The 18441-nt window shown below is 52.3% G+C and overlaps 2 protein-coding genes across 2 annotated transcripts in view; both read left to right on the forward strand.

Annotated features, from left to right (window-relative positions):
* Window positions 1-11: 11 nt before the first annotated feature.
* EMC1 (ER membrane protein complex subunit 1) lies at window positions 12-12919 on the forward strand. The gene is made up of 23 exons (XM_054294468.1): window positions 12-129; window positions 244-368; window positions 746-811; window positions 1360-1453; window positions 2047-2175; window positions 2288-2414; window positions 3230-3379; window positions 4067-4234; window positions 4538-4609; window positions 5025-5084; window positions 5294-5416; window positions 5632-5728; window positions 6401-6517; window positions 7332-7531; window positions 7769-7918; window positions 8241-8402; window positions 8636-8755; window positions 8967-9104; window positions 9417-9590; window positions 10365-10575; window positions 10996-11080; window positions 11766-11895; window positions 12071-12919. Exons 1-23 carry the CDS (start codon window positions 29-31, stop codon window positions 12248-12250), a joined length of 2979 nt encoding a protein of 992 aa, XP_054150443.1. The 5' UTR covers window positions 12-28; the 3' UTR covers window positions 12251-12919.
* An 835-nt stretch (window positions 12920-13754) lies between these two features.
* Window positions 13755-18441, forward strand: part of UBR4 (ubiquitin protein ligase E3 component n-recognin 4) — a 95904-nt gene continuing 91217 nt past the window's right edge. Inside the window, exon 1 of the mRNA XM_054294488.1 lies at window positions 13755-13885. Within this exon, the coding sequence (XP_054150463.1) occupies window positions 13755-13885 (131 nt within the window). The remainder of the gene's footprint in view (window positions 13886-18441) is intronic.

The following is an 18441-nucleotide window of genomic DNA, read 5'->3' on the forward strand; positions in this document are numbered from 1 at the left end:
AAGGCCCCCGGGCGCCGGGGCCGCTGTCATGGCGGCAGTGCTGCAGCCCGTCCTGCTCCTCTTACCTTTCCTGCTCCTGCTGCCCTTGGCCGCCGCCGTCTATGAGGACCAAGTGGGCAAGTTCGACTGGTGAGTGTCGGGGTCCCGCTGGGTTCGCTCCCCGCTCCCGCGGACAGGCCCCGCGCCCGCCCCGCCGCTCCCGCCCCTGTCCCATTTCAGCGTTGCTGCCGTTCCCTCTCGCAGGAGGCAGCAGTACGTGGGGAAACTCAAGTTCGCCTCCTTGGAGGCCTCGCAGGGCTCGAAGAAGCTCGTTGTGGCTACGGAGGAGAACGTGGTGGCCGCCCTGAACTCGCGGAGCGGCGAAATCCGTGAGTGGCCGCTTTGAGGGTCCCTGAGGGGTGCCGGTGTTTAACTCAGGGTCACTGAGAGGTGCCGGGGTTTAACTCTGAGGGTCCCTGAGAGGTGCCGGTGTTAAACTCAGGGTCCCTGCGGGTGCCTTTGGTTTAACGCTGCCGTGCGGCCCCGGCGGGCGGGAGGGCTCGGCCGGCGGGCTCACAGCCCCGTCTGAGGGCTGGCTCCGTGAGCAGCCCGGTTTAACCCGTGTCTGAGGGCCGGCTCCGTGAGCAGCCCGGTTTAACCCCTGTCTGAGGGCCGGCTCTGTGGGCAGCCCGGGTTTAACCCCTGTCGGTAAGGCAGGAACGCCTCTGCCGGCACAAACGCCCTCCCCTTGCTCTGCCTCCCGCAGTGTGGCGCCATGTGGACAAGGGCACTGCGGAAGGAGCCATCGATGCCATGCTGATCCACGGGCAGGGTAAGGCTGTGACAGATGAGTAATGCCGTGATTGACGCTCACAATTAGCAGACAAATAACATGTATACATGCTAAGAAAAGTTTTATAGATTTATAGTTATGATTTACCCCTTTGTGTAACAAGAGGGACAGCCAGGGTTGGGACATTTGGGGGGGTTGTCACTATGGAGCACCTGAGCTCAGTCAGGATTTGAGGGTGATCTCCACCGCTGGACAGCAAGGAAGGGGTCAATGAACAGAACTTTGGGAGGGGTAAAAGGGTTAAAAGGCCAAACCCCCATTGTATGGGTGAGCACACTGTGGGGAAAATCCTCTGCTCCAAGCGCTGTAACCTTTTCTCTATTCAGCCTTCTCTTGTATTTTTGATAAGGTTTAATGAACCTTTCTCAATTTCTGCAAAGTGAGTGTCTGTTTCTCACAGTGCCAGGGCTGGGGGGGCTCCTGGGGTGTGGAGCCAGCCTTGGAGCACAGGCTGGGTGTGCAGAGCCCATCCATTTGCTGGTCCCTGCTGGGTGCCAGCCCCTGTTTGTCCCTCCCCTCCTGTCCAGATGCCATCACCGTGTCCAACGCTGGGCGGATTCTGCGCTCCTGGGAGACCAACATTGGGGGCTTGAACTGGGAAACCTCCCTGGACACTGGCAGGTGGGAGCTCCTGTCTGCAGGGTTTGCTCTCCTTGGAAGGCTGCTCTGGGAAGGGAAAAATGGGTCATGGACTCAGTCTGGGTTTGCATTAGTCAGATGTAAAGGTTCCAGAACAAATTTTGGGTGAATTCTTTGTGAATGGCTGAACCTTGCAGAGAATCACTGAGGTGGGAAAAGCCCTCCCAGACCATTGAGTCCAAGCTGTGACAATCCCCACCTTGTCCCCAGCCCAGAGCACTGAGTGCCACATCTGGGACACCTCCAGGGATGGGCACTCCAGACCTCCCCAGGCAGCCCCTTCTAATGCTTGACAGCCCTTTCCATGCAAAAATTCCTCCTGATGCCCACCCTGAGCTCCCCTGGCCCAGCCTGAGGCCGTTCCCTCTCCTCCTGTCCCTGTTCCCTGGAGCACAGCCCGACGCCCCCGGCTGTCCCCTCCTGTCAGGAGCTGTGCAGAGCCACAAGGGCCCCCTGAGCCTCCTTTGCTCCAGGCTCAGCCCCTTCCCAGCTCCCTCAGCCCCTCCTGGTGCTCCAGCCCCTTCCCCAGGGTAAAATAGGAAAAGAATTCCCTAACTGCTGGTGCCTGTGCTCAGTTTCCAGGGGGCTGCCCTGGTGGGGCTCCCTGAGGCAGTGAAGTACGTGGCAGTGCTGAAGAAGGCAGCCCTGTCCCTGCACTACCTGTCCAACGGGCACCAGAAGTGGGTGGAACACCTGCCTGAAAGGTGAGAACAGCTCCAAGGAGAGCTGTGAGCCCCTGGCACAGGGCTGCACCTGCCTTGTGCTGCTGCAATGTGAGTGGGAGGGTGATGCTTCCTGCCTACTCCTGTGTTGCAGTGAGAGCACTCAGTACGAGCTGCTGTACTCCCGTGGCACCGGGGTGATCCACGTGGTTGGCATCGTCCCCCAGAGCCACCTGAGCGTGCTGACCTTCAGTGTGGAGGATGGGGAAATCACCAGACAGGTAGGGGAGCCAGAATGCTTGATGTAGGGGGATAGAATATAGTAAATAAAGGTAGTATAGAAAGTAATCTCACGCTCTAAAGAGTTGCAGCTGGGTTAATTATTGAGGATTAGGAGCAGGCCTGATGTTAACAGGCCACAGCTGTAGCCAATAAGAAGAGTGTTGTAAAAGAGTGGATTGGTTGGTTGAGGGGCCTGGAATCAGTTTACTGCAGGGATAAGGAAGAGTCAGTGCCTAGAGGAGCTGCTTACAGGAAACATCAAAACTCTGGCAATATGGCACCCTTGCAATGTAATGACAATAGAACTCTTGCACTATCGTGACAACAGCTGGATTTGATGTGAACAAATGCACTTCCAACCCTGTGGTGTGGTGGGCAGAGAAATCAATTGTTGTGCCACAGAGACCCCTCCCTTTCCCTGAGGCATTGCCTCCACACCAGGGATTCCGTGGCTGACTGCCCTGGAAGCCAAACTGAGCCAGGCTGGCAGCTGTTAGCCAAGATTATCCACAACCCTCAGGCTGACGGGTGGCTTTTCTCAGCTGTGGCTAAAAATAACTGACTTGCCTTGCCTGTGTGTGCCCGTGGGTGCTGTGCAGGCTGTGTGCTCTGTGCCGGCTGTGTGCTCTGTGCCGGCTGCGTGCTCTGTGCCGGCTGCGTGCTCTGTGCCGGCTGCGTGCTCTGTGCCGGCTGCGTGCTCTGTGCCGGCTGCGTGCTCTGTGCCGGCTGTGTGCTCTGAGCCGGCTGTGTGCTCTGAGCCGGCTGTGTGCTCTGTGCCGGCTGTGTGCTCTGAGCTGGCTGTGTCTCTCTGCAGGTGAGGGTGGCAGCCCCGTGGCTGGGGGCTCTGCAGGGCCCCTGTGCCGTGGTGGGGGAGGCTGTGCTGGTGTGTGTGGACACAGCCACACATTCCCTGCACGTCTGTGCCCTGGACACGGAGCAGGACATGAGGAGCATCCCCCTGCAGGTGAGCACTGCTGGCATTCCTCACCCAGCTGGAGCTGGTTCCCTGTGGTGACAGCCTGGTCACAGAGAGACAAAGCTAGATAAACAAATATCCCCAGAATCAGCCTGGGAAACAGGAGGGAGCTGGAGAGAGAGAATTCTAAACAATCTGCACCCGGTGTTTGTAATGAGCTGTATTAATAAGGTGTAATAAGGTGTTTGTAATAAGTTTCTTTACCAAAGGGTGGCTTCTTAATTAGGCAATGGGATGATGTTTTAATTAAAGGCCCAATCAGGTCCACCTGTAGTGAATTAGGGTATAAAAAGCACTGGGTTTCTTAATAAAGTGAATTAGCCTTCTGGGTTTCTTAATAAAGTGAATTAGCTTTTTGAGAATGTCTTGGGAGTCTCTGTCACTCATTACCTGGTCCTGGCCCATTATGGTGACATCTCCCCAGTCTGTTGATGAATTGAGGGGTGATTGGAGGTGGGGGATCATGCTCTGTAAATTGAGGGAGAGTGGGAAAGCTTTTTGTCTGTTCTTCCTTTTGGATCAATGTCTTCTGAGCTTTGCTCCAGTGGAGCCTCAGCCTTCCCTGCTCCTGCTCTGCCCCCTGACTCAGGGGCTCTCTGGCTGCTGCTGAGGGGAGGGAGCTGTTGGTCCCACTGCAGGATGGCTCCCCAGCACGTGTGCTTGTCTCCCCTGCAGTCCCTGGAGCTGGAGTTTGCAGATGACTTCCAGGCCAGGATCTTGGCCACTCAGCCCAGCGTCAGCGGCGCCTCACGGACTCAGTTCTTCCTGCAGCTGTCCCCAAGCCACTTCTCCCTGCTGCAGTACAAGCAGGGGCTGCTCAGCCACCTCCGGGACTTCCAGCAGGTGAGAGATGGCACAGGGGCAGCTGAGCGTCCTTCACCCTGCTGGGCCAGCTGGCAGCTTCTGCAAGGCTCAGGAACTCTGGGCACTATGGCTCAAAAACTTTTAGCAGCTCAACTGCTCCCATCTTTAGGAGAAGTAGGATTTTTCCTGTATATACAATTTTAAATTTGGCTGTGACAGTTCACCTGCTTTTAATTTCACTGTGGTTTTACTTACTTCACAAGCAAGTACTTTTTGGTGAGGTTTAGGGGTTTCTTGACGGTGTTTTTAATGATTTCTTACTATTTCTTTTTCCTTTTCCAGGCAGCTCTAGTGAGTTTTGCAACGACTGGGGAGAAGACAGTGGCTGCTGTGCTGACATGCAGAAATGAGCTGGTGAGCACAATTCCTGTCCTCTGGGAGCAGCCCAGCTCTGGGGCTGGGCTCCACTGGAGTTTCACAGGCCCAGGGATGGGGAGCCCCTTGGGGAAGAGGAGGATTTGATAAGTTTCAGTGATAACACAAGCAGGGCTTGATTATGTCCAGCTCAGGCTGTGCCTGGCTCAGTGAATATCCTGTTTCAGCCCTGTGGAAGGTGGGTATGTGCCAAGGAATTGGCTTTCCTGATCCACAGAGGATTTCAGTTCTTGGGGATATCAAACATACTTTATTTTTATCAGAACAGGGCAGAGCTGTTTCCTGCCTGATATCACAGGCAAGCTGAGATTTGTCAGGCAGTTAAAATCCTAATTTTTTTATCCTTTACTGGTGTCTGAAGCCATGTTACAATCTCCTCTCATCCTCACTTCAGAAACCTGGAATCTCTGATGGGCTCCAAGCTGGCAGCACTCTGGAGGATGCCCGCAGGCAGGTATGGGCTGCTCTTGTTCCCAACTTCTTGTAAGTCCATTTTATTCCTTCACCTGCAGGAGCAGAATGACAGAGCTCTTACACCAGGTCTACAACCTAAAAGCACAGCCTAAAAATATCCTGAAGCCCCAGTTTTTGGTGGGCATGGAATCCTGCTGCAGGATTTGGTGTGGTGTGGGTGTAACCCCTGTTTTCTGCCCACTGCTACAGGATTCCTTAACCTGCTCCAATCAAACCTACAACATAAACCTCTACCTGGTTGAGACTGGGCAAAGATTGTTGGACACCACAATCACCTTCACCCTGGAGCAAGGAGGGGCCAAGCCACAGCAGGTGAGCAGGGAGGGGTTATTTCAGTGCTCCTCCTTCCCTGGCTTGGCAGCCAAGGGGAAAAGCATTCCAGGGATCTTGGAATTTTTCCAAGGGGAAAAGATTCCAGCATTACAGCATCTCTTTGCTCTGGTTTCACCTGATTTCTGCTGTCTTCAAGAAGATGATGTGATCATTAATTTTGCTGTTTCCTTGCCTTTGTTTTGTTTTTTTCCCAGCTGTACATCCAGGTTTTCCTGAAGAAGGATGACTCCGTGGGCTATCGAGCCTTGGTGCAGACAGAGGACCACATGCTCATGTTCCTCCAGCAGCCAGGTGACTCCCAAAAACAGCTTCCTCTCTTTGTAACCAGGAGAAAATTCTGTGTTCTCAAGGGTTGTATTTTATCATTACTTTCCTTGGAAACTGAAAAAATTAATTTGACTCTCCTGAGTCCCATAAAAGACACAGGAGACTCTTTCACCCTCACCTGGACAGACAATTCTGCCCTGCTTTGTGTGGGCAGAGCCTTTGGATTTCAGAGGCTTTCTGCAAATTTCAAAACTCCTTTTGTAGGATGAGAGTGTAAGTTCTGTTGTGGATCTTCCTCAGAGATTTTCAGAAATCTCATGGCAAAAATGTTAATTTGCAGAAAGGGTTGAAAGTCTCATCTCAGCAACAGGAATTTTGTGGGGCTCTAAAGGAATCCAGGGGTTCACACTGTGAATCTCTTGTTCTAAGTAGACTTAATGACTGGAACCCTTTTAAAGCACCAGATTGCTTTAAAATCCTGAGGTTTTCTTCCTAGAGGTGGCTCCTGTTGCATGAAGTATTTATCTTTTATGAAATAATTAAGTTAATTATAGTAGGTATTTGTATACTGTTTTACATTTCATTTAGAGGTGATTGCATTTCAGGATTGCACTGAAAGATACTCTTATACTGAGTGAGTTAGTTCCCAAATATTGAGTTGATTTTTTTCAATATTCTGCTCTTATTTCTTTGCAGGAAAAGTTGTGTGGAGTAGAGAGGAGTCACTGTCAGAGGTGGTGAGCTTGGAGATGGTGGATCTGCCTCTGACAGGAGCACAGGCTGAGCTGGAGGGAGAATTTGGAAAAAAAGCAGGTGAGTTTAACAGAATTATCTCTGTGAGTTTGCTTTCCTTCCTAAATAAATGTGTTTATTGTTTTTTGTTTACTCTGAGCTGAGAGATTAATTTAAATCTCTACTGATGCCAATTAAAATGAGCAGAAATAAACCCTTTTCTGTCTAAACTTTGGAAATCCAACCCAGATAACATGAATATATTACATTGTTACATTAAAAAAAAAAATCAGCAGCAGTAGGAGGGATTTTTGGTCATGTCTCCTGACTGTTTTCTGTGGCTCTTTCTGGAAGACTCGTTTCCAATAGGTTTTTTTTTGCTTTCTTTTGTCTTTCCTTGCTATCCTGGATGCAGCCATCCAAGGTAACCCCACCCTGCATGGAGTGTGCTCTGCTCCTGCCCAAAGCTTCTGGTGCCACTGCTCCCCTCTGCTTGCTCTCCTCAGGGGTGAAACAGAGTTGAAATCCGGTGTTTTGGTTACTTTAAGAATTTGAATACAAACCCTGATTGGGCCGAATTAAGGATTTTTAATTGCTCTGAGGGATTTTTGTAGAGGTGGGGGAGCTGTGGGTGGGCACAGTGAGAAGGAACACAAAATCCTCTGCATGAAGGTTTGCTTTCAGTTGATCAGGGCATATTTTGCAATGAGTGTGGAGTGGGAAAGGTTGGGAAATGCTAGAATCTGTGACAGAAATGGGAACTGTAACTCACTGCAGAGGGGGAGGCAGGGAGCCAGCGCAGGTTTGTGCATGGCAGCGTTTGACAGCACAGTTTCAGCTCTGGGGTGGGGTGGGTGTGATTTCCCTCCTGCTCTCACTGTGGTGCCCCTTGCAGATGGTTTGCTGGGAATGTTCCTGAAAAGGCTCTCATCCCAGCTCATCCTGCTGCAAGCCTGGACTGCCCATCTCTGGAAGATGTTCTATGATGCCAGGAAGCCCCGGAGCCAGATTAAAAATGAGATTAACATTGACAATTTGGCCAGAGATGAGTTCAACCTCCAGAAGATGATGGTGATGGTCACTGCCTCGGGCAAGGTGAGGAGGCCAGGGCAGGAATCTGTTTCCAGGCTGGAGCAAAGAGTCTCAGCTCTGAATTCTCAGCCAGGCTTGGGCAGAAATGATGGGGAGATGCACAGGATGTTTGTGGTGGCTTTAAAGGGGGACTAAGACTCAGCTTTCTTTGGGATGTGACAGAGAAGGATGTCATGCTTGAATGGGAGAGACGTTTCCTAAAATTTGGCTTTCCTATGTTTCCCATGTGTTTTTCCTCAGCTTTTTGGCATTGAGAGCAGTTCTGGCACCATCCTGTGGAAGCAATACCTGAGGAATGTGAGACCAGGCTCCTCCTTCAAGCTGATGGTGCAGAGAACAACAGCCCATTTCCCACACCCTCCACAGTGCACTCTGCTTGTCAAGGACAAGGTGAGGCCCTTTCCTGCCCCTCCATGGGCATGGACAGGGCAATAAAACCATCTTCTTAGGCATCATCTCCTTGTCACTGATGTGGGGATGGCAGGGGAGAAAGATCTGGAGGGAAGCAGACACAGAAGCCTTGGTATGATTGTGGTTGTTGTGGACAAATACAGGATAAATGTTTGGACAAATGTGTGTTTCCAAACAGAATATTTTCAGGATGGAGTAGCTCAACACAGAGTATGAATAGTCAACAACACTAGCAAGTAACAGTTAAAGAACTACTCTTTTTTTGGTCTTAAAAAGAGGCAAAACTTGCCCTGTTTTTCAGGAAACCAAGATGAGTTTTCTGTACGTCTTTAACCCCATCTTTGGCAAGAGAAGCCAGGTAGCTCCTCCTATTCTGAAACGTCCCATCCTCCAGACTTTGCTTCTGCCTATTATGGATCAAGACTATGCCAAAGTGCTGCTGCTGATTGATGATGAGTACAAGGTAAATTGCTTTGCCTGGAGGCAATTTTCTTTACATTCAGGTTAATTATTCCCCTCCCTTTTGGAACAAGATGGAAAAAATGCCATTGAGCCACATTTCACGCAAAACTATGAGGTTATTCTGGTAAGACTGACCTTATCTTGATAAACACATTAGAAATGATCTTTCTGGTTCATTCTGGGGTGGAGGTTTTGTCTGTATCAGTTGTTTTTAACTTATTTTTTCTTTTCCAGGTTACACCTTTCCCAGCCACTAAAAATGTCCTTCGCCAGCTAGAAGAAATAGCCCATTCCATCTATTTTTACCTAGTTGATGCTGAGCAAGGAAAACTCTCTGGATTCAGGCTGAAAAAGGTATGGAAGGCCCATTGCACTTCCCTCAATGCCCTGTGGATAATGGCAGATCTCAGTTCCCTTCGTGGAGCTTTGCTCAGCTGAACCTTCAGCCTCAAAACGCAGCAAAGGAATTGGGAAATCCCAAAGCAAGGGGAAATCTGCATCCTGCTGGTGGAGATGGTGTCCTTGGAAGGTGAGATCCAAGCTCCCACATGCTTTTCCCCTGCAGGACCTGAGCACAGAGGAGAGCTGGGAGGTGGCCATCCCCACGGAGGTGCAGAGGATTGTGGCTGTCAAGGGGAAGAGATCCAACGAGCACGTGCACTCCCAGGGCCGCGTCATGGGCGACCGCAGCGTCCTCTACAAGGTGCTGGTGGCTTTTTATTGAGGGTTTATCCCATGGGAGGATCCCAGTATACCATTCCCTACATTGGGATGAGCTGCCCTGTGGTGCCAGTTTTCTTTCTGGGCAGCAATGTCTCTGTGGAAGAACGCTCACTTTGATATTTTAATGCAGCAGTTAAGTCAGTCAAAGTCTGAAATTGTGGAAATAGCAGCTTGATTTCTCGAGGTGATTTACCCTAATTGGTTCACAACATGCCCAATGCCAGATGAAGAGAAGGAGGGAGGTGTCTGTGGCACTGACAGGGGGTCTCAGCTGTTTCTCCTCCATCCCTAGTCCCTGAACCCCAACCTGCTGGCCGTGGTGACCGAGAGCACGGACACGCACCACGAGCGCACCTTCATCGGGATCTACCTCATGGACGGGGTCACGGGCAGGATCATCCACTCCTCCGTGCAGAAAAAGGCCAAGGGGCCCGTGCACATGGTGCACTCTGAGAACTGGGTGGTGGTAAGCTGCTGCTTCTTTGGGGTACCCCTAAAATCACCTGCTGGAGAATGGTAAGGTGGTAAAAAGCAGTGACCTGTAATGAAGGTCCTTCATGGTGCAAATATGACAAAATACACCTGTAATGGCAGATCTGACAGTTTTGTAAATTTAACAAATTAGCATACTGCCACTGACACTGGCATAATGCCAGTGCCCCCATGGAAATACATTCTCCCTGGTGTCTGCTGTGAGATGTGACCAGGAATAGAGCAAAGCAGGCTCCAGCTTAGGAATAAAGAAAAAAACTTTTTTAACCTACAACTATATGTAAAAAGCAACACACAGAAGAATATTCAAATCTGAGCACCTGTTGGTTTGACTACAGCATCCCAAAAAACTCACTTCCTCTCAAACCAGGACACATACTTAAAAATCATCCAGTTAGAGGGTCAGTGAATGAAGTAATCCCCCCTTTCAATTCTGCCTCCACTGAAGCCCCCCCAGCTTCTAGCTCCTCATTTATTATGGCTGTGATAGAGAAAATGAGATGTCCTTGGCTCACTATGTAGCAAAGACTAAATAAGATTCCAGCAAGATTTGCTTATTGTTCTAAAATCTAAGGGAGGGGTAGGAAGGTGCTACAGTTGCTTAAGGAGCTGTGTAACTATATAATAGTAATCTACAGAGCTACAAATGTATGGAAAACGGATAAAAAGCAAAAATCTTTGTGGCATGGAGGCAGTTTTTATTGGGATTATTGGATGCTCCCTGATCCCCCTGAACTCCTGCTTGCAGTACCAGTACTGGAACACCAAGGCCCGGCGCAACGAGTTCACGGTGCTGGAGCTCTACGAGGGCACAGAGCAGTACAACGCCACAGCCTTCAGCTCCCTGGACCGCCCCATCCTGCCCCAGGTGCTGCAGCAATCCTACATTTTCCCCTCTGCCATCAGTGCCATGGAGGCCACCATCACTGAGAGGGGCATCACCAGCCGCCACCTGCTCGGTGAGTGCCTGCTCGGGGAAAGGGGAGCTCTGAAACACAACCAAATGCTGCCCAAAAGTCCTGCCTGGGGTTGTGCTGGACTCCTGCAAGTGCAGGGATGAGCACCAGGAGTGTGTCTGTGTTGGCTGTCAGAAGATGCTGGCAGGAATGGCCATGAGGTGCTCCTTCCAGAGCAGCAATGGCCATAAACTAAAACCCAATGAGCTTCACCCCAACACAAGGAACAGCTTTTCCTTGAGGGTGGCAGAGCAGTGGCACAGGTGCCCAGGGAGGGTCTGGAGCCATCCCAAACCCACCTGGATGCATTCCTGAGTCACCTGCTCCTGGTCCACCCTGCCTGGGTGATCCCTAGAAGACCCTTCCAACCCTGGCTTTTCTGGCGTTCTGTGATTTTTGAGATGCTTTTCCTTTAATACACAGTTGGGCTTCCCTCTGGGGCCATCCTGTCCCTTCCCAAGGCCCTGCTGGACCCTCGGCGCCCAGAGATCCCCACGGAGCAGAGCAGGTAGGGAGGGATGAGAACCTTCTGGGCTCTGGGGAGGGATGAGAACCTTCTGGGCTCTGGGGAGGGATGAGAACCTTCTGGGCTCTGGGGAGGGATGAGATCCTTCTGGGCTCTGGGGAGGGATGAGAACCTTCTGGGCTCTGGAGGGGGATGAGAACCTTCTGGGCTCTGGAGGGGGATGAGAACCTTCTGGGCTCTGGGGAGGGATATGAGAACCTCTGGCTCTGGAGAGGGATGAGAACCTTCTGGGCTCTAGAAAGGGCTGGATTTGTGTGAAAAGGAACAACCTGTCCTGCCTGGACTCAGAGGAGTCTTGGCACAGAATGAAGGGAAGCTCCTTCAGCTCAGAGGTTGGACTCGATGATCTTGGAGGTCTTTTCCAGCCTGAAGGATTCTGTGCTTCTGTTCCCAGTCTGTGGTGATGGGATGCATTTGTCTGTGTTACAGCAGGTCAGTGGTTAAACCAGCCTGGTGTCTGTATTCTCAGGGAAGAGCACTCAGAGGAAATGGATTTTTGAGTTACACTTACTTGTAAAACTTTCCCTGATACATCTGATTTTCATCATGCAGCACTAATGAACCTGTACTGGGAAAAGCTCCCAGATTTGCTGGTTCAGGGTAGCTTTTGGTAATCAGGAGACAGTGGTGGCCTAGCTGGGGTTTGATGTCTGGTGGTGCCTTGCAGGGAGGAGAACCTGATCCCCTACTCACCAGATGTGCAGATCCACGCTGAGAGGTTCATCAACTACAACCAGACCATCTCCAGGATGAGGGGCATTTACACAGCCCCCTCTGGCCTGGAGTCCACCTGCTTGGTGAGTGCAGGGGGAGGGAAGGTGCAATTTGGGGGTGGATCTGAATTCTGTAACTCCCATAACAGCTGCTCCCAGTGTAACCATCACTCCTTCCTGTTCTAACTGTCACCCTGAGGGGATCATTTGGGGTTTTATGCTCCAAGCTGTATCCCCAGCTCCTGCTCTCCCCCTGCAGGTTGTAGCCTATGGGCTGGACATCTTCCAGACCCGGGTGTACCCCTCCAAGCAGTTTGATGTGCTCAAGGATGACTATGACTACGTGCTCATCAGCAGTGTCCTCTTCGGGCTGGTTTTTGCCACCATGATCACCAAGAGACTGGCCCAGGTGAAGCTGCTCAACAGGGCCTGGCGCTGAGGGAGGGATCCCAGCCTCCCCAGGGATGGACCCACAGGCCTCTGTTCCACTGGGCTGGAAGAGATTTGTGAGGAAAAGAGATTTGTGAGGAAAAGCTGCTGGAGGAACGAAACCCGCGCTGCCCACGTGTGTCCTGCGAGGAGAAACGGATGAAAAATAGAGACTTTTTTAATCTGGTCTGACTGAAAAAGGAGCTCCCAAACCTCCCTGAAAGCCCCTAAATCAGTGTCTCCCTGGTGTTGGTGAAGAGAACCCTGAGGATGTGTGTCCTGCTCATGCTCAGCTCTCCCTTGCTGCCAGCTGTGCCCCACATCTGACAGAGAGAGGAGAGTTGTTTGTGCCAGCTGTGCCCCACATCTGGCAGCAAGGAGAGTTTCTCCTGCTGTGAGGAACAGACCTTGGGTGATTTCTATAGGAAAATGTTGGGATTTGGGTGGCTGGCAGTGGGAAAGGGTCTCATGGAGCCACTGACAAAGCTGCAGAGCGAGGGGAAGATTTTGTAAAAGCCTTTCCATGTTCTTTATTTATTATGACAACATCAGCTCCTTGCCATTTGTTTCTAAGTTTTCCTGCCTTTTTTTGTGTCCAGAAATGATGTTAAGGTGGGATGGTTCAGGGGGAGGAGCCTCTCAGCGTTTCCACCGGGCTCACAGCTCTGAGCACTGTGGGTTTGAATTGTTCAGGTCCAGTTTAACATCGAGTTTGTCCCCGGGAGTGGCCGTGTCCCCCACACCCCCAGGGTCCAGATCTCCAAATAAAGCTGAGGAGCAGGGAGCAGGTTTGGGCTGCTGAAGTGTTTCTTGGACTATTTGAGGGGCTTGGGGGCTATTGAAGGGGCTCGGGGGGGTATTTAAGTGGGCATTTGTGGCTTTTTGAGTGGGTTTGGGGGGATATTTAGGTGTTTTTTAGGGGTTACTTAGGTGAGATTTCGTGGGGATTTTTAGGTGGGTTTTTTGGGGCTGTTTAGGTGGGGGTTGGGGCTATTTAGGTGGATTTTGGGGCTATTCAGGTGGGTCTTGGGGAGCTGTTGAGGTGTTTTTTGGGGAGCATTGAGGTGGGTTTTGGGGCTGTTTAAGTGGTTTTATGGCGCTATTTCGGTGGGTTTTGAGCTACTTGAGTGGGGACTTTTGGCTGTTTAAGTGAGGTTTTATAGGTATTTACGTGGGGATGGCGTTGTTTCCTTATTTAAGTGTTCTGGGGGGCTCTTGAAGCGGTTTTTTTCGCTATTCGCTGTTTTTGGGGTTTTTGGCCGATCCCTCGGGCCGCTCCGAGCCCTCCCTGCCCCGGAGCAGTCGCGGGGGCGGGACGCGCGCACTGCGCATGCGCAGAGCCCAACCCCGCCTTCCCCGCGCCGCGCACGCGCCGCGCGCCAAAAGTTGCTGACTCACGCAGTGCGCACGCGCCCGCGCCGCGGGCCAATGGGGCGGCGCGACGTTGCGCGGTCGCCGCCCCGCCGGCAGGGGGCGCTGTGCGCGCCGCGGCCCCCGGCCCAGCGCAGCCCAAGATGGCGGCGGGCGGCGCGGGGGCCGCGGCCGGGCCCGGCTGGGACGTGGCCGTGCGGCCGCTGCTCTCCGCGTCCTACTCGGCCTTCGACATGAAGGAGCTGCCGCAGCTGCTCGCCTCGGTCATCGAGAGGTGAGCGAGCGCTGGCGGGGGCTGCCGCCCCTCGGGGTCGCCCGCTCGGGGGCAGCGCCGGGGGTGCCGCTGCGGGAGCGGCTGAGGGGCGGCTGAGGCGGGGCCCGGCCGGTGTGAGGGGCTCGGTGCTCGGTGCCCGGCGGGGCTGCGGCTGCCCGGGCAGAGCCCCGAGCTCGGTCCCCGGCTCCTGCCGCTGTCCCGGGGCCGGTGTTCCCGGAGGTGCCCTCGGGCCCCATAACGGGCTCAGGGTGCTCGCCCGGCCGCAGCACCTCGGACCGGCGCCCGCCGAGAGGCTTCGGGACTGTTCTTGCGGTTTTGCTTTTGTCCAGGCGTGTCACGGTTTGCCCGCTTGGGCCGTGGGAAGTGTTGGCTCACCGGGCTCGGGGCTGACCAGACTTCCCTCTGAGTCTTTTCCACTGCAGTGCTTCTCCTGTTTTAAGTCGAAATAAAGCAGAACCAAATCAAGTCTGCCTTGTCTTAACCGCACAGGTTGGAGTCAGTGCATAAGAGTACCCACTGCAGCTCCTTAATTCAACTTACAGCTTGTTTCATGAGCTAAAACACGAGATGTGAATGCCACAGCACCATGCTCAGTTACAGAGATATAACCCCGGCCACAAGAAGTTGTTAGAAAACATAAAATAACCAGTGCACTGAGGAAGGTGGTAAAATAATGCCTTGAGGTGTTTCGTTTAATGTCCAATGGCTGAGTGTGCAGTGGGTGATGCTTCAGGTTCAGAGTGAATTGCAGGATTTCTGTGCCTGCACACAGAGCAGTTGTTCCCCCGGGAGCTGCACCCTCGGGGTCGATGGTTTGGGCAGTTCTTTGGCCACTCTTTGCTTTAGGGACCGTTCCAGTGTCACTTTTCCCCAGCAGCTCTGCTGTCCCTGTGCCTGAAGCTCATCAGTGGAGTGTTCCATCCGAGTATCCTAGGGACACTGGAGTGGATCCACTTGAGTTCTGGGAGAGGGGAGAGGGCTGTTTCCTCCTGCAGAGGCAACCTTGGCTCTGATTTCCACTTGAGACAGCAGTGTGTTCCTCCAGGCAGCTCTGCCTGGGGCTGTGGTTGTGTGTGTGGTGGTCTGGCAGGATTTGGATGGTATTTTCTGTTTCATGCCTCGGTGGGGTGTGCTAAATGACAAAGGAATAAATACAACTTGTGTGTCTGGAGCTCTGCCTTTCTGTGCTGAACGAGAATCTATCTTTAGGTTTCTCACAGAAAATCTTTTATGTGCTCAAGTTATTTTTAGGAGGCAGTTGTTCAGCTCTTGATGGTGTCAGCCAACCCCAAAGTGGCTGGATTTCCCCTTAAATAAACTTGGTGCAATGACAGGGAAATCACCAGTATTACTCTTTTCAAAATAAACAATAAACTCCTTTTTTAACTACTCTGGTATTTCATTTATAAGTTTAAGCACCATGGAGTTACCAGTTAGCAGGTGTTATCAAGGAGTTACCAGTTAGAAGTTGTTACCAACTGACACAAATTGGGCCTTTATTTGACATAAATGATGGAAATGCTGGCTTGGTGAGGTGCAGTGGAGGGGAACTCCAGGTCTGTGAAGTCTCTCCAGGCTGGTTTTTGGGGAAGGGGTTTCCACAGGGGGAATTCACCTGGAGCAGTGCCTTCCCCAGAAGGAGGAGGAGGCTTTGTGTCCCCAAGGACAGGCTGTGTGTGGGGCTGTCAGGATTTGGGACAGGCTGTGTGTGGGGCTGTGTGTGGGGCTGTCCGGGCTGGGGAGCAGAGCTGGGGTTTGGTGCTGATTAACGTGTGCAGTGACACTCAGACCTCTCTCACTTCTTCCCTGGGAAGCAAAACCCCTCCAAGCAATAAAGCACAGTCCAGAGGCCGAGAAGTCATCATTAAAGCTCACTGTGTGCTCAGAATAACGCTCCAGCACATCCCAGATTGAGCTGTTACCTTCTGTCCGTGGTTATTTGCAAGGATTGATGGTGACTTGACTGCTGCCTTCCACTTTGCATTATCATAACATCCACAGTGTGTTTAACTCCAGCCTCCCATTGCCCAATCCCTATCTGGTGCTGGATTCTGCACCTCTGTGTTCTTTACACCCTCTGGGCACTGTGTGGTGCACAGCTTGACCTGTGCAGTAATTGAGGAGCTGTCAGCCTCTGCTGTACTCTGTTATTCCCAAATTGTTCTCATTTGTTCTCCTAACAATGCTTACATACCTCTGCTGCTGCCTTGGAGCTGGGCAGGGAGGAGGGTGAGCAGAATGAGAGTGTGAACAGAGGGAGCAGAGGCTGCTGTGCATGAGCAGAGCCTGGGCTCCTTCCTCACCAGGGAGGGTGAGCTCAGGCCTCAGGTGTTGGAACTCATGTGTGACTCTGTGAATATATTCCACTAAATATATTCCATTCTCTTCATTTTTTATTTTTCTGTTTGTATTTCAGCTTTTTAGGCAGACTAAATAAAACCTCAGACCTAAGAAATCAAGCTAAAGCTGACAAGTATTTATTTCTGCTCGTTTTTGCGGAGCAGTGGTTCTGTTCCAGAGTTGTTTCTGTTGTAGCTGCACCTCCTGTTCCAGCTGGGAACCGTGGCTTAGGGTGCATGAAGGGAAGGTGACTGGGCATGAACTGGGCTTTGTTCAGGTCAGCAGGGAATGGTGAAATCGTGGCTGGAGCTGGGTACAGCCTGTGCCAGGGGCTGCTGCCCTCCAGCAATCACCTCTGGCCTGAGGGAGAGCAGCCTGGCTGGGCTTGGAGAGGCAGAGTGACTCTGATAGTCTCTTCTTGCAGCCTGCTTGTTTCACTGTGTGGAAAAGGTGAAAGAAAGTAAATTTAATTGATTGATTAGGAGGCAGATATGCACATCCCTTTGACTTGTCACAGGAAAAACAAGAGAAAAAGTGGGTGAGGGGGCAGAGCAGTTTGTGTTGTGTGTCTGTGCAGCTGGGATGTGCTGGGACACCTTAAGGTGTCACCTCTGCCATAGAGGGCTGATCTCTGAGGGCAGTGGGTGTGGCTGAGAAGCCTCAGGGGCTGTGCCCTACCTGCCCACACCCCCCAGGTGGTGCCAGGTGGTGCCAGGTGCTGTGGCTGTGTGTGCTGTATGTGCTGTGTGTGTGCTGTGTGTGTGAGTGTGTGTGTGTGTGTGCTGTGTGTGCCTGTGTGTGTGCTGTGTGCTCTGTGTGTGTGTGTGCTGTGTGTGTGTGTTGTGTGTGTGCTGTGTGTGCTCTGTGTGTACCTGTGCGTGCTGTGTGTGTGCTGTGCGTGCTGTGTGTGTGTGCTGTGTGTGTGTGTTGTGTGTGTGCTGTGTGTGCTCTGTGTGTACCTGTGCGTGCTGTGTGTGTGCTGTGCGTGCTGTGTGTGCGTGCTGTGTGTGTGTGCTGTGTGTGTGTGCTGTGTGTGTGCTGTGTGTGCTCTGTGTGTGAGTGTGCTGTGTGTGCTCTGTGTGTGTGTTGTGTGTGTGCTGTGTGTGTGTGCGTGCTGTGTGTGTGCTGTGCGTGCTGTGTGCTCTGTGTGTGTGCTGTGTGCTCTGTGTGTGTGTGTGTGTGCTGTGCGTGTGCTGTGCGTGCTGTGTGCTCTGTGTGTGTGTGTGCTCTGTGTGTGCTGTGTGTGCCTGTGTGTGCTGTGTGTGTGTGTGTGTGTGCCTGTGTGTGCTGTGTGTGTGCTGTGTGTGTGCTGTGTGTGTGCCTGTGTGTGCTGTGTGTGTGCTGTGTGTGTGCTGTGTGTGTGTGTGTGTGTGTGCTGTGTGTGTGTGTTCTGTGCTGTGTGTTCTGTGCTGTGTGTGCCTGTGTGTGTGTGCGTGCTGTGTGTGTGTGCTGTGTGTGTGTGCTGTGTGTGTGCTGTGTGTGCTCTGTGTGTGAGTGTGCTGTGTGTGCTCTGTGTGTGTGTTGTGTGTGTGCTGTGTGTGTGTGCGTGCTGTGTGTGTGCTGTGCGTGCTGTGTGCTCTGTGTGTGTGCTGTGTGCTCTGTGTGTGTGTGTGTGTGCTGTGCGTGTGCTGTGCGTGCTGTGTGCTCTGTGTGTGTGTGTGTGCTCTGTGTGTGCTGTGTGTGCCTGTGTGTGCTGTGTGTGTGCTGTGTGTGTGCTGTGTGTGTGCCTGTGTGTGCTGTGTGTGTGCTGTGTGTGTGCTGTGTGTGTGTGTGTGTGTGTGCTGTGTGTGTGTGTTCTGTGCTGTGTGTGTGCTGTGTGTGCCTGTGTGTGCTGTGTGTGTGCTGTGTGTGTGCTGTGTGTGTGCCTGTGTGTGCTGTGTGTGTGCTGTGTGTGTGCTGTGTGTGTGCCTGTGTGTGCTGTGTGTGTGCTGTGTGTGTGCTGTGTGTGTGCTGTGTGTGTGTGTGTGCTGTGTGTGTGTGTTCTGTGCTGTGTGTTCTGTGCTGTGTGTGCCTCTGTGTGTGTGCGTGCTGTGTGTGTGCTGTGCCTGTTAGTGCTGTGGTTCTGCTCTGGCCCCTCTGCTCTGCAGCCCTGCTCGGGCTGCAGTTGGTGCCATGCTGGGGAGGGCATGCCCGTGCTCCAGGCCTGGCAGATCCTGCCAGCCTGAGCAGAACACACAGTCCAGGCTCTCTGGGCAGCTGAGTTTAGAACAACTTAA

Source organism: Melozone crissalis, unplaced genomic scaffold (genome assembly GCF_028551555.1).
Source record: "Melozone crissalis strain CALT ecotype California unplaced genomic scaffold, PUWL_Pcris_2 ptg000251l_1, whole genome shotgun sequence".
NCBI classification, from domain to species: domain Eukaryota; kingdom Metazoa; phylum Chordata; class Aves; order Passeriformes; family Passerellidae; genus Melozone; species Melozone crissalis.